The following is a 12617-nucleotide window of genomic DNA, read 5'->3' as shown; positions in this document are numbered from 1 at the left end:
GTCTTATGTTCAAGAGACACAATCAACAATCAGAATGTGTCTTCTCGCTGAATCAATATGGTGTCCTACACGATCGAATCTCCCACAGGTGCCTCTGATATTAAGTCGACCAAAACACACGATAGCTTTTGGAGAAGCTATTGAAGAACAGTGCTTGTCGTGGTATCATGAAAGACATTACTATCCCTTTAAAATCGGGGAGGAGTTTAAAGGCCAGTACCGGGTTATTGCAAAGCCTGGATCACTATCTGGCTTTTCTGGGATAAGAGGTTGGCAAATCCTATGCGTCTCTGGGGAAGATTGCTTGGGGGTAATAGGACTTACCCGGTCTACAGTGCAAAGCGGTACACTTCCCTCAAAGTGTGTGTTAGCCATAATACCGAATCTTCCCCGGTTCTTAACGAAATTGATATTCTGCGGCACATAAAGCGAGTCGCGGATACGGATCAATTCACCCATTTTGCAGTCGATATCTTTGAAATCGATAGGAGCTTCCACTATGGTCGGCACTACTGCATAGTCCTCAAAACATCAGGGTTAGAATATGCGTGTCTTACAGGAGACATTTCCAAATAGCATCCTGCCCAAGCTTCTTCTGAAATCAATCATACACCGATTGTGGCTTTCTGTCAACTGGCTTCATGCAATTTGCGGTTTCATACACATCAGTAGGTTCAAGTGAGATGGTCGCGGCTTTTATACTCGCTCATCGCACTTTGAGCAGATATTTCACCTCAGAATGTTCTGATGAAACTCGAGGACGATGGTAGCCTCAAGAAAGTGGAGGACCAGCAAGTGCAGGATCCCAGAAGCCCTATGATCACGATGGATGGAGCGGCCCCTGTTTGAAAGTCTCGACAAACCAAGTTGGAGCTGTCAGGCGCCCCGGTCCTTGCTGCTTTCGGGCAAATGCGATCAGCAGAAGGGCAAATTAACTAGAAATTGGCAATGTCTGATCTATACAGAGCCCCGGAGGCCCCATTAGGTCTATCTTAGGAGTATCCTGTGGATGCGTGGTCTATCGGTGTGGTGGTAAGTACCAACACGCGTAAACTTTGCAAGATTATCTCCAACACAAGTCTAAAACAACCAGACACCTGAGCTTATGGAAGGGAAGAATCTATTCAACCCCTTTGATCGGGCGAATGATCAGTATGTACTCCCCTTAACACTAACCCAATACATCGGATATCTGGGTCCTCTGCCGCTTGAGATGATTCGCGAAAGCCCGCTCGTTGCAACCTATGTCGATGAATAGGGTAAGTCTGCCTACATCTTTGGACTTTACGAAAGTTCAGTTTACCCAATTCTCTTTTTGAGGCAACTGGGCGTCCGAACCGCCAATCCCTGAAACCTCTCTCGATGACTTCGTCGCCACAATCCCAATCGGTGAGGAAAAAGAGTAGGCTCTTCTTTTCATAAGTAGGATACTAGTTTGGGATCCAGAAGTGAGGGCTAACCCGTACGAGCTCATTCAAGATGAGTGGATGATGAGGCAGTCTTCAAAGGAAGATTTGGTGTTTTTAGGGAATCAGATGGGTTAATGCAATGAGATATGTATGTGGGGAAGATGACTGCGCATATGTTTTCCTCTTCCAAATTTTAACGAACTTCATTTATACTAGTTTTATCCAATAGTACGGGTTAATTAGTTCTACACCCCATTGTCAATAAGTATATCACGATTTACGTAGTTTATTAGCTGGCTATACTACCATTTGTATGGAGATGAAAAGCTTCATTTCCGACACTTACAACCCATGCAAGAAAGTCGAGATCTCTCGGTTTATATGCTGATCAAAAGCTTCATTTTTGAAACTTGTTAATGCCAGAAAAATAAGACCACTTTAATTATTCAGGGAAGTGTTAGTTATGTTAATTCAGACAGTTATTTGAATACTTCAACTCTTCTTTAATTCAGGCAGCCAGGCCAAAGCTATGCATCAAGGCAGCAACATAGGGTTTTGGCGATTGGCGCCTAAACCGCTGGGTATACAGGCAATCTTCGTATGTGCATGTAGCCAGAACTCTTGGATTTGGGAAGGGGGTGGTCGATAGCTAATCAACATGCCCCCCAGGCGACGAGTACACGCAAAACGGACAAATCGGGATATAGAAACATAATGCAAGTGCATTTGACCAGAGATTAGGTCTAAGCTATGCCACCTAGATATATCCTAGTTCCTCTAGGATCTCACTCTCAAGTTCTTGCATATCCTCTTTAGTGAACACTTGACTTTTCTCCCCTGCTTTGCGGATCCAACCTTCACGGATGTAGGAAGATTCCTCGACCTTTTCCCTTTGTATCCGCTTTTCCTGCACTCGAACGCCAACATTTCCTGACATGGCTTTCTTCTTCGATTTCTCGATAATTCTCCCGGCTTTGATAAACTTGGTGGTGGCACTCTGTCTGCGGTAATAGATAATTTGCCGGAGAATGATTCGCTGACCAAGATGTTGCGAGGTTCGAGGTCATTGTGGCAAAAGACAACACAATGTTGGAGTTCACAATGTTGGAGTTCATCAAGACCTGAGTGAGATAGATCGATCTGGCCGATGTCATTGTATTGAGACTGAATCGAAAGTCCGCCACACTTTGATTCTCACCCAGTCTATAGTGCACTTACCACTATTAACGTATAATTTTTACTATAGCTATAATTTTTTCTACTTATTTGCTGAGTACATACGACCATAGGGTGTGGAAAACAGGGCTTCCCGTCCGCTCAGCCGTACTTAAGCCACACGCCGGTGAGTTAGTAGTTGGGTGGGTGACCACCAGCGAATCCTCACTGTTGTATGTTTTTTGCTTTTTTTCGCATGTTTTGAGTCTCTCCTGGAAATTAGTAGCATTAAATTAACTAGGATCTAAGAGAGAATATATCCTAGCTTGATATCTCGGTCTGATTACACTTACTAAAACCAAATTTATTTATAAAGGCTCTTTTTTTCATTTACCTAGACGCGAATAGTGTGCTTCACCTGATTGAGCTAGACCAACGATTGCCCCTCTACGTAAGTGAGCTTGCTCTGCGGCGCCTGTTCTTCTCCATCAATTGCCAGACACCGATATAGGTCATTCGCTATGAGATATCCAAGCATTTCACGAGGTTGGTGTAAATATTACTTATTTACAAGAGATTTATATGGTACAATAGTATTCCTTCAGAAACTCAGAAGGCCTTGGTGGAGTATTAGGCGAGACGTTTTGAAGATGACACGAATAGGCTTGGAAATGAGCCCTCACCCCTTCCATCACTAATGAGCGCGTGTCCAATAATGACTATATATTATCGGTCATGCCACGTTAATCGAGAGTCTCGCTTACCTGTCCTTCGGTTGTATCATTCCACCACAACTTATAGGCATCATTTTGCCCCCGGGCCCTAGAGCTTGTCTGACCATGCTTCTTCCTGTCGTAGGACTTGGAAGCCTTCAATCGACTCATGATATTCGAGAAAACAGGAAAAGCTCATATATTGGAGCGAAGACGCGGCATTATGGTTTGCTAACCTATTGAGACTTGGCGAGATAACCAAAAGGTCGTATTCTACCTGCTGCCCCTCAGCGTTCTATATTCATACTGAAGACCTGGATCAAAGTCTCTAGGGTTGTGAAGATACCCACTACTTGTCTTATCATATTGCCTATGTTTGGACGAAATGAACAATCTGCTAAATCGAGGTTTGAAGTAAACAGTTGGTTGTATTTACTCGTTTTGCACAACCTCACGATTTTCGAAGAACTCTCTTGATATGACCAAATGAACCAGGTTGTGAGGTAGTCCGGTTGAATAACTCTAAAGATAATTGTTTGCATAAATATTGACCAGGTTGCCTAACCCGTCGAATCATTCCTCCCCCAATGCAGCCTGGTTAATATACCTATTTAATTTCCGGCCACCCAGCATTTTCTGTCTGCAAATCTTAGTTTTCCGCCATCCAGTCATAATGAAATTCTACTCTTGACCAGGATAGCCTTACACTGGTATACGGTATATTCGCTTAAGCCATAGCATCTTCGCGTTCCCGCTTGTCAAAGATACGTAGACGTGACCCTCCGACATTCGCAAACCCCAATACACAGACCGGTGTGGTACCCGATGGCGACTCCCTGGTCACCGCTATTTTCGGCTATTCAGCCAGGCCTGCAGTCCTAGCCGAGTACAAAGGGCCGGCGGAATACTGCACATGATATTTAATTAAATGAAATTGAAGCTGCGGCATATTCTCAAAATCTAATCGTTTGTTAACCATCCGCTTTTGGTATTCGTAAAGTTATTGACTGGACCGGCAATGTACCGAAATCGAAGCGGCTCTTTCAGAGGATAATTTGGTAAGATTTAACCCACAAACCTGAGGGGGAGGTTATGATCTTTTGTTTGTTGTCGTGTTGTGGCTCACGAGCCAACTCTTTCAAGTATACGCCGGTATAAGTAGGGTTGGGGCCGCTATCAAGTATATACAGGAAGCAGCAAAAGTAGTAGTAGTAGTAGTAGTAGTAGTAGTAGTAGTAGTAGTAGTAGTAGTAGTAGAGTTCATTTACCCTGTCCCCTCTCGCGAACGAGATGCAGGATACAACAACTATATATCCGAGTATGCACTTTTAGAATGATCCACTTTCTGACACGAACTGACAAAGCAGCAGTATGAGCCCACTAGGCTAAAAATGGGAACCTTAGTTTTTGTTATGGTCTAGTGGTAACATAGCTGTATCTTACTCCGACATGAACTTAGAGCCTCGTCACGGCCTACCCTGGCCCATTGCCGCTCCCGTTGTTAGGCTGCTCTTGTGGCGAAGTATATACAGGATGGATTAAAATTAGTTTCACCACTTGCACACGGAAAATCTATCTCCAATCCTCTCTTGAAACACACTGTACTTATTACAGTTACTCTTCCCCTGGATCCCTGTCTTGACAGTAATTCATTACATTTGCATAAATGACAAAATAAAAATAGCTTCTGTATTAACGTTGAATAGTCCGGGTTGTTTCTCGAACATTTCTTTTGTAATCCGACAGATATCTGGTACGGCGACTCCTCTCAAAGCTGGGGGCTTCTCTTTTGAGGCAGTCGAAGAACCGGCGTGTCACGTAACTTTTGATTCTCATAATGGTCTACACTTGAAACAAATGGACATCGGAAATACTTTGGCTAATTATCGGCGGCTGAATTGATTTGAGGGTTTTTTAAGCCACAGGTCATTTTCCAGGCGTAGCGCACTAGTCTGTACTGTGAAATTCCACTTTATGGAGATGATAACAGAAAACCTCGAATAAACAGAAATAAACAGAAAAAGAATGTAAACCGCGTGAAAAGGCAAGCGCAGGTGCAACAAGAACAAAAAAAAATTCTTCCCGCATTCGCGCTGGGGGATAGGAAAACCCAGTGGGAAAAACCTATGCCCAGAAGAACTACACACAAAATACCCGATGCGGAGATGTTAAATCAGCCTCGCTATTGGGGAAATCCGGAGGCTCCCCAACCACTAAATACCACTCAGTATACCTGAAATTATAGCGCAGCGCGTTTCGCAATGTCCAATGCCTCTTTCAACCGTGCAGCCATGGATACCAAGTCGTTTCGCCGGCTTGCTGTGGAGAAGTTCTCTCCCGCAAGATCCGTCAGCATATCATCATCAAAGCCGCCGACGAGATCTGGTGAAAACATTTTCACTGGGCCTTCCTCCCCTACTATGTATCTTTCAGAAACCTGAACGACGACGTTGTCCATGAAGCGCTTTATAGCCACTTTGTAGTATGCTTTCAAGATATCGTGTATGTCAAAAACGGCTTGTTGTTCGTTGCTCAAGTGAACACCTTTCAATACTCTTTTCATGTCGAAATCAAAGCCGTCTTGGCACCCGAGACCTTCAAGTCTGGCTATGACTCTTTCCTGGCGGATCGAGGACAAAGTGTCAGCGAAATAGTGGTTCACGGTCTGAAGGATTCCTCCTCGTTCATCATTCACTATCATCAGCAGCTGGTCGTGGGCCTGGCGGTATATCTCCTCTCCGGGTTGAGACAGAATTCCTTCTATTTTCTCCCTCACATCGTTTTCGGGGATGATTTTTGCAAAAATTTGTTGGTTAAAGGAGTGCACTGCAGAGGCAGTTTCTTCGAGATAAACTATCGCAATTTTCTCCCACGGACTGGATTGTTGTCGAAACATATTCTGGAGCACAACAGGGTTGACAGTGCCAGGTAGTTCAGAGCCGCGCGACTCAAGATAGTAACGTCGTATCCAGTCGTAAATGTTTTCCAAGTCATCTGCTGGTCTGCTGAATTCCGGATCGTCTTCATCATGAATTGTGCAAAAAACTTTGGCATGACCCTCTGTAGCCATTGACGTAGCGAAATCATCTGCATGCTGCCGCAGGTGCATACGAAGCTTGAGCGGGCTTTGTGTTTCCAAGTCGGCACTATAGTTCCCGGTCAATGCTCTATCAACCTCATTTTGATAAGTAGATGCTAGACGTGTCAAGAACCTTCTCTGTTCGGCAGGGGTTTGTCGACAAGGTCCGAGAATCTCCAGCTCTTTTTGCGTGTCCAGAGAAAGCTTTTCGATATCTGCCACAACCGCAGGAAATTCAGAGCGAATGTGGTCGTATAAAAGGTGGCCCAAAAAGGTTTTCAAGGCATTGATACCGACTCGATCTTTCTTGAGTTCCGTCCAGGGATGCACCGTTGAGAAAAACTCTTTCTCCTTTCGATGTCGGCCCTCGATAGTTACACCTTCTTGAATTTCCTTTGTGGAGCGGTTTCTTACAGCGAACCACCCGTGAGTGAGCCGTTCAACTTCATTTTTAGCGATACGCAAAACCTGATGCGTTTTCAGTATGGCGTTCATCTCAAAATAATCAGACACTTACACCAGCTTCATCTCCTGCCTGCAGCGCATCGCATTTGGTGACGATTCCAACAGTACGTTTACCTGCTGGGTCAGCGGCACGTGCCATTGAAAACCTAGTATAAGTGAGCACTTTCAACACCGAACCGGGAGCACCTTCCTTACACTTCCTGGTTGGCAAGATTGTTACGTGCATCCATAACTGCGCTAACGATATGTAAGCCTAACAATTCTTCTATGATCCTCTGACAGCTATTCACTTACAGGATGATGGTACGCTTGTCAGTCATATAATCCTCGATTAATTTCCGGATAATGGCACGGTCCTCTTCGGTTTGAAACTTTGTCGGATCTTGTATCGAGGTTAGCAAAATCATTAAAATAGTATAGGGTCTTCTCACTGTGGAAGAGACCCGGAACATCCACAACACTGAGATGTCGATGATCTGGACCTGAGAGCTCAATCTTGAGTATATCGTCTGAGAATCTTTTTTCGACATCTTCCAAATTCTTCGCATTTGGTCCCGGTATGCCCATGCAGCTCGCAGCCTATTATGATATCAACACGGGTCTTAAAATGCCAGGAAAATGAGATCCGGACCTGATCGAATATTTCTTCGAACTCTTGGCATCCGAAGTCTGCAGCGGCCAGAGTCTTTTCGAAGGCGAGAAGATTTTGATTCAAGGTTTCATCAAGTCGCGAAGTTGGTCCTGGAATGATCGTGATCCTGGCTTGACCCTCCCCTTCTGGAGCTCGACGAAGAACGATTTGAGTGGCAAATCTTGTACAGAGGTCACTGGCCACAGGAAATGAAAGGCCCGTCAAACCTTCTAGAAGGGATGACTTGCCGCTCGATTGATCACCAACTACAACGAGCTACAATTGATCAGTAAGAGTCCATGGGCGGATCCGATATATTCACTTGCCTGGGGAAGAGAGACATTCTCACTGATGCCTAGTTCTCGAAGTCGGTCAATAATCCCTAAGAGCCTTACTCGCTTCTCATTGTCCAGCCCGTCTGCCCCTGTAAGATTTATAGCACGTTTCCTAGTCATTTTCCTTGCCGATTTTGAGGATGAAAGAAAAGAAGCAATGGCAGGTCTGAGGGGATTGAATTGATTTAGATGCTGCGGGGCGGTTGGCAAGAACTAGGGATCCTTTTATTTATGATCATTTGGTCACTGCATCCAAGCCCATTCCAACCACGAGATTGAATGTAACTATATTACACCCATCCATGTAGCATTCTTTGGCCGACTTTCTTTGGGCCTGATATGTAACTGGCTTGAAGTTTGCAATGACAGAAAAAAAGATTGCAATTGGCAATAGTAATACCACGCTACATGATGAAATTCTTTCCCGGTAAGATTATAGTGGTAGACATATGAATATCTTCTGCTCTCTCCTACTCAGTACGATATGAGTTTAGTGATATGAAGGTTCTGGGTGGCTGCCCGAAAGAGGCTCGCGCTAATGTAACTGTCAAATTGAGCCCTTTTAGTCGTTCTCTTAGTAAGTGCCCAACAACTGTAGTTGCGATAAATATGAAGCAATCGCCAAAGAATGCCTCTCGATGCATCCTCAAGGAAGTCACATTCTTGTACCTATTTATGTAATTGAGGAATACTGGAATCAAGGAAACAATACGGAGTACATTATCTAATTTTGTCTTGAGGGCTTTTTCGACGAATAATGCAGTTTTGTTGCCGCTCACTTTATATTATGGTTGTAGATATGCTCTAGGGCGGGTTCTAGGAATTCTACTTGCCGCTTGACCAGTGGGGAGCAGTAACAATTCCTTTTTGCCTTTTGAAGGCCAGGAAGCAACTAGATGGTCTTCACGACCAAAGTGCAAGTTTGCTTGTTGATCTTCGAGGAGCTCCTGCACCGACTTAGGAAAACCGCCAATTCTTTGAAAGAACGAAGAACCGGCAATTCCAATGAATTCATTGGCCCTCCTTTGCCCCTGTTGAGGATTCTTTGGTCTCGTTTCTCACGCACCCAGCGAGCCCGGTATTTCTCCAATTCAAGAATGCGGTGCTGAAGTAAGGGTTGTTTGTAGTTGACTTTCTCTGCGCTTATGGACTTCTTGTCGGTGGTTTGGGTTTCAAGCAGATCAATCCGACTTTCAATCTCCAATATTTCTGGGCTCTCCAGAATGTACTCCTCAATATCCGCTGGGAGCTCACCCAGCAATCCCGGTTCGTAGAATCTTTCAAACTCCTGAAAGTACTCAATGTGATCCGATTGATCTTTTTCATCAAAAATAGCTGAAACTGTATCAACCAAAGAACAATATCGTAAATAGTCGTTCGGATATGTTCCTGAACCTTTATGGCCATAAATTTGTGAGACCAACGCAGACCCATGTTTCCCTGTATCAGAATATATCGAATCAGTTCTCGATATGTGAGAATTGTCGGGTTTCTTCTTTACCTTCCATCTTTTTCCCAAGAATTTTTCGAATCTCGTGAATCTTTGGCGTCTTGCTATAACCAGCAGCAGTAAATATTGCCTGTAAGCCTTCGCCAAACAAGTCCTTAGCGAGAGGGATGTCTTGCGGTCCTTCAGCTATAACATTTCGGAGGACAGGCTTTTCCAGGTATTCATTATTCCAGCGTAACTCAATCGGCCCATTCGAAATATCGAATTGTGCCAGATCATTCATAGTATGCACCTGGAAAAGTGCGCCATGTTCAAGCGCAAGGGCCAGAAGGATATAGCCAGATGCGAAGTGCGGTCTCTTCGTGTTACGAATACCAATCCCAAACCTACAAAATCAGCAAACGAGCTCCCAGGGTGGGCATTGCAGGACAGTCCGCGGATTGAGGACTTACACTGTGTATGAGCCCGGACTGAGATTTACTCAGTGAGCCTGACACTGAGCGCCCTCATAAAAGCGGCGGCAGCCAAGATAGAAAAGCCCCACCCGGCATAGAAAAAACGCTACGTGGAGTTACCTAGGTAGACGATTTTACTACGTAAACGGACTCATCTGACTGAAAGCTGGTTTAGCGGCCTACTTGGGAAATTCTGGAAATCAAATAGTGACGGTGCAGACCTTACATTGCAGTGTTCAAATGCTTTTTTTTGTTTTGGGGTTTTTTGGTTCTGAAATTGGTTGTCCCCTGTCCTTGTGTTCCTCCACTCCTGGATAGAAGACGGGGAGAACGAGCCCGGAAAAATAGGGATTGATCAAATGGCTTCTTTTGAGAGCAGAATATGCATTTTGATCAGATGGTGATATGGCGCGGAAAGAATGGACCAGTCCGGTCAATGCTCAAACCCTAGTTCGTTCAGGATATTCCTCATCATGTGTTCCCAAACCAGTGATTCATTTTCGAGACCCTTACCAAGGACCTTAGGGGTGAAGGTAATTCCCATACCCATCAATTGAGAGATGAGTCTATGCTCTCTACGGAGAATTGCGTAGCGTAGGGCCTCGGGCCCCAGCCGAGCAAGGTCACAGCCATGGTCAAAGATCAATCGAAGCAGGTTTTCATCACCGCCGATGAGCGCAGCGTAGAGTGTATTCGATATCTCGGCTGACCAACCAGGGGTTTCGATGCCTTGAATTCGTTCCCTAGTTTTATGCGCTTGAAGGAGTCTGGGTCGTGGTCTATGAGGCAATTCATTCGCACATACATCTGGAGCGAACCGCAAGGTCGGGGTGAGACTTTCGTCATTCACATCGGCACCATTTTGGAGTGCATATTTGACCACATCTTCTTTGCAGTGCCAGAGCCCCTCGTACAGGATAATCTGTGCAGCTTCTTTGACGGCGAGGAATTGACGAGGACGTTGAAGGAAAGAAAACAGAGCCTTGAGTACGTCCATATGGCCTCGAGCTGCGGCAAGGTGAAGGGGCCGTCGCAGCTTGAAGGCACCCACGAACGCACCTTCATACCTCCCAAGTAGATACTGAACAATGTGCACATGGCCATTTCCTGCGGCCTGTCTCATCGGGGTTTCGTAGTGTTCGTCGAGGATGTTGGGATTCACACCCTGGTTAAGGAGAAGACGGACGCAAGACATCGAACCAATTTCGGCTGCTACAGTCAATGGGTGTGATTTCGGGTGTCGTGGGATGACGTTCATAATCTCGGGAGCATTGGTATTTCTCAAATGAGATCGGAATCGATCTCGCAGCGTAATCTTGGCGCCGGCCTTGATACACTTGCGGATGGTGCCATCGAGGCCTCGCTTAGCTGCCCACAGGATAACATAATTGTGTTCGTGTGCCGTATTGGCCTTGTAGAGCTTTTCGCCAAACATGGTCGTGAAACGTGGGCTCGTGCGAATCAAGGCATTGAGGTCTTTCTTGGAGTCCAGGTAGCTCTCAATCATGAGAATGATTTCTGTAGGTAGGTGGACAAATGACATGGTTGCTGGCACCATATGCAAGGTTAAAGTACCGAGTACTGAGGATGTGAGAGAGGCGACCGGGAGGAAGAAATCACAAAGATGGAGATGCCAACTGCTTGGACGAAGAACGAGTAAGGGTCAAGAACAGAGGAAGAAATTTGAACGCATGAGGGATAAGGGTGAGAGACTCGAAACTGCCGAACTGGGAAGACAGAAGATAGGAGAGGGAGACGAGGGAAGAAGTGAGAAGTGAAGTACTGACACGATCTTCGAATGATACTAATGTGATTCTAATCAGATGGAGACATCATGGTTAGAGGGTTTTTCCAACAAACAGATTGCCTTTCCTTGTCAGGCCTCTCTCCTGTACTATTCACTTTAGGCATTATTGGGCTCATTGAAACTGGATTGAATCTGAGAGATGCATGGTAGCCACGGTAGTAATATATGGTATATAAATGAGCTTCATAGCCTTGAAAGGCTGTTTTGACAGAACACCGTTTGTTACTATTCAACTCAGTAAGATCCTGGCCTTCTTTCTAATGTGTGGATTGGCGATATAATGTCTTGCCTGAGAGGTCAATCTGCCACCACAATTACTTCTTCAACTCAGCAAGCTCGGAGAGTGAATATTTTTTCAGGTCTGATTTTGGGGCAAATATTGGTTATCCAAGGCCTAGCCCCGGTCCATGTCAACAAAAATGCTCTTACCCCTTTAAGGTGCATTCTTGAAAAGTGAAACTCGCTATATAACAAATTCTCCCAGAATATCAGAACATGGTTCCATGTGTGTGTGTATGGAGAGACCGTTCAATATATATTGGGTCGCGTGAGAGGTGATATCACCAACCAGTTGATCCAACCCATTCGAGAATGAAAAATACCAAGAATTAGATGTGAATGATACCTTGCCACAGGAGTTTCGACTTCCCTAGGGCCATAACCCAGACTGAATAATCGTGCACACAAGCCAATTCCTTTTTCTACCATGTAGATCAATGTGTGAAGTAAACAAGGAGGACTGTGCTTAAATCTCCAAGCTGGTTTTGCTTTCCCATTCTTACCTGTGGCGTCTGCATATAAAGGCAGAACAATGGATTCGAAGTCTTGAACCAGGGGGATAGACTCAGGGCATCTTATTGTGGGAAAGAATTGCGTCAAGCTTGGGGACAATTTGTATTGGAAACAAACGTATCACTTGAAGTTCTTCATGAACTGATTTTAAACCTAGCTGGATAGGTTGTCTCCATGAGTCTAGACGACCATATGCTCGGTGTACATGATCTATTGTTGAATGAGGGAAGCAAGATGAATGAACTACTATTTTTCAGACCTCGAGAGATTGCAATAGGTCTATTCTACTACGTATATCCATGCTGCCGTACATAGATGTGCCACAA

At 44.9% G+C, this 12617-nt stretch overlaps 4 protein-coding genes across 4 annotated transcripts, besides 2 other annotated features; 1 reads left to right on the top strand and 3 right to left on the bottom strand.

Annotated features, from left to right (window-relative positions):
• Positions 1 to 224: 224 nt before the first annotated feature.
• N7500_006113 (uncharacterized protein) lies at positions 225 to 459 on the bottom strand (the record flags this gene model as incomplete). Its single annotated transcript, XM_056677257.1, has 2 exons — positions 225 to 290; positions 325 to 459. The coding sequence occupies 2 exons, from the start codon at positions 457 to 459 to the stop codon at positions 225 to 227; spliced, it is 201 nt and encodes a 66-aa protein (XP_056532257.1).
• A 550-nt stretch (positions 460 to 1009) lies between these two features.
• N7500_006112 (protein kinase) lies at positions 1010 to 1258 on the top strand (the record flags this gene model as incomplete). The annotated part of the gene is made up of 2 exons (XM_056677256.1): positions 1010 to 1024; positions 1094 to 1258. 2 exons carry the CDS (start codon positions 1010 to 1012, stop codon positions 1256 to 1258), a joined length of 180 nt encoding a protein of 59 aa, XP_056532256.1.
• Positions 1259 to 2166: 908 nt separating this feature from the next.
• Positions 2167 to 2406: a sequence feature (Protein overlapping with rRNA (N7500_006111, KAJ5164281.1) was converted to a misc_feature.).
• Positions 2407 to 2690: 284 nt separating this feature from the next.
• Positions 2691 to 2696: a sequence feature (Protein overlapping with rRNA (N7500_006111, KAJ5164281.1) was converted to a misc_feature.).
• Positions 2697 to 5516: 2820 nt separating this feature from the next.
• Positions 5517 to 9520, bottom strand: N7500_006110 (dynamin family protein; the record flags this gene model as incomplete). Its single annotated transcript, XM_056677254.1, has 8 exons — positions 5517 to 6824; positions 6874 to 6967; positions 7116 to 7203; positions 7253 to 7400; positions 7453 to 7728; positions 7848 to 7876; positions 8850 to 9128; positions 9289 to 9520. 8 exons carry the CDS (start codon positions 9518 to 9520, stop codon positions 5517 to 5519), a joined length of 2454 nt encoding a protein of 817 aa, XP_056532254.1.
• Positions 9521 to 10125: 605 nt separating this feature from the next.
• Positions 10126 to 11235, bottom strand: N7500_006109 (ankyrin repeat domain-containing protein; the record flags this gene model as incomplete). The annotated part of the gene is made up of 1 exon (XM_056677253.1): positions 10126 to 11235. The coding sequence occupies one exon, from the start codon at positions 11233 to 11235 to the stop codon at positions 10126 to 10128; it is 1110 nt and encodes a 369-aa protein (XP_056532253.1).
• Positions 11236 to 12617: the final 1382 nt, after the last annotated feature.

This window comes from Penicillium coprophilum, assembly GCF_028826855.1.
Source record: "Penicillium coprophilum strain IBT 35676 chromosome Unknown utg000004l_segment0_segment0, whole genome shotgun sequence".
NCBI classification, from domain to species: Eukaryota; Fungi; Ascomycota; class Eurotiomycetes; order Eurotiales; family Aspergillaceae; genus Penicillium; species Penicillium coprophilum.
This window is presented reverse-complemented; position numbering and strand designations above follow the sequence as displayed.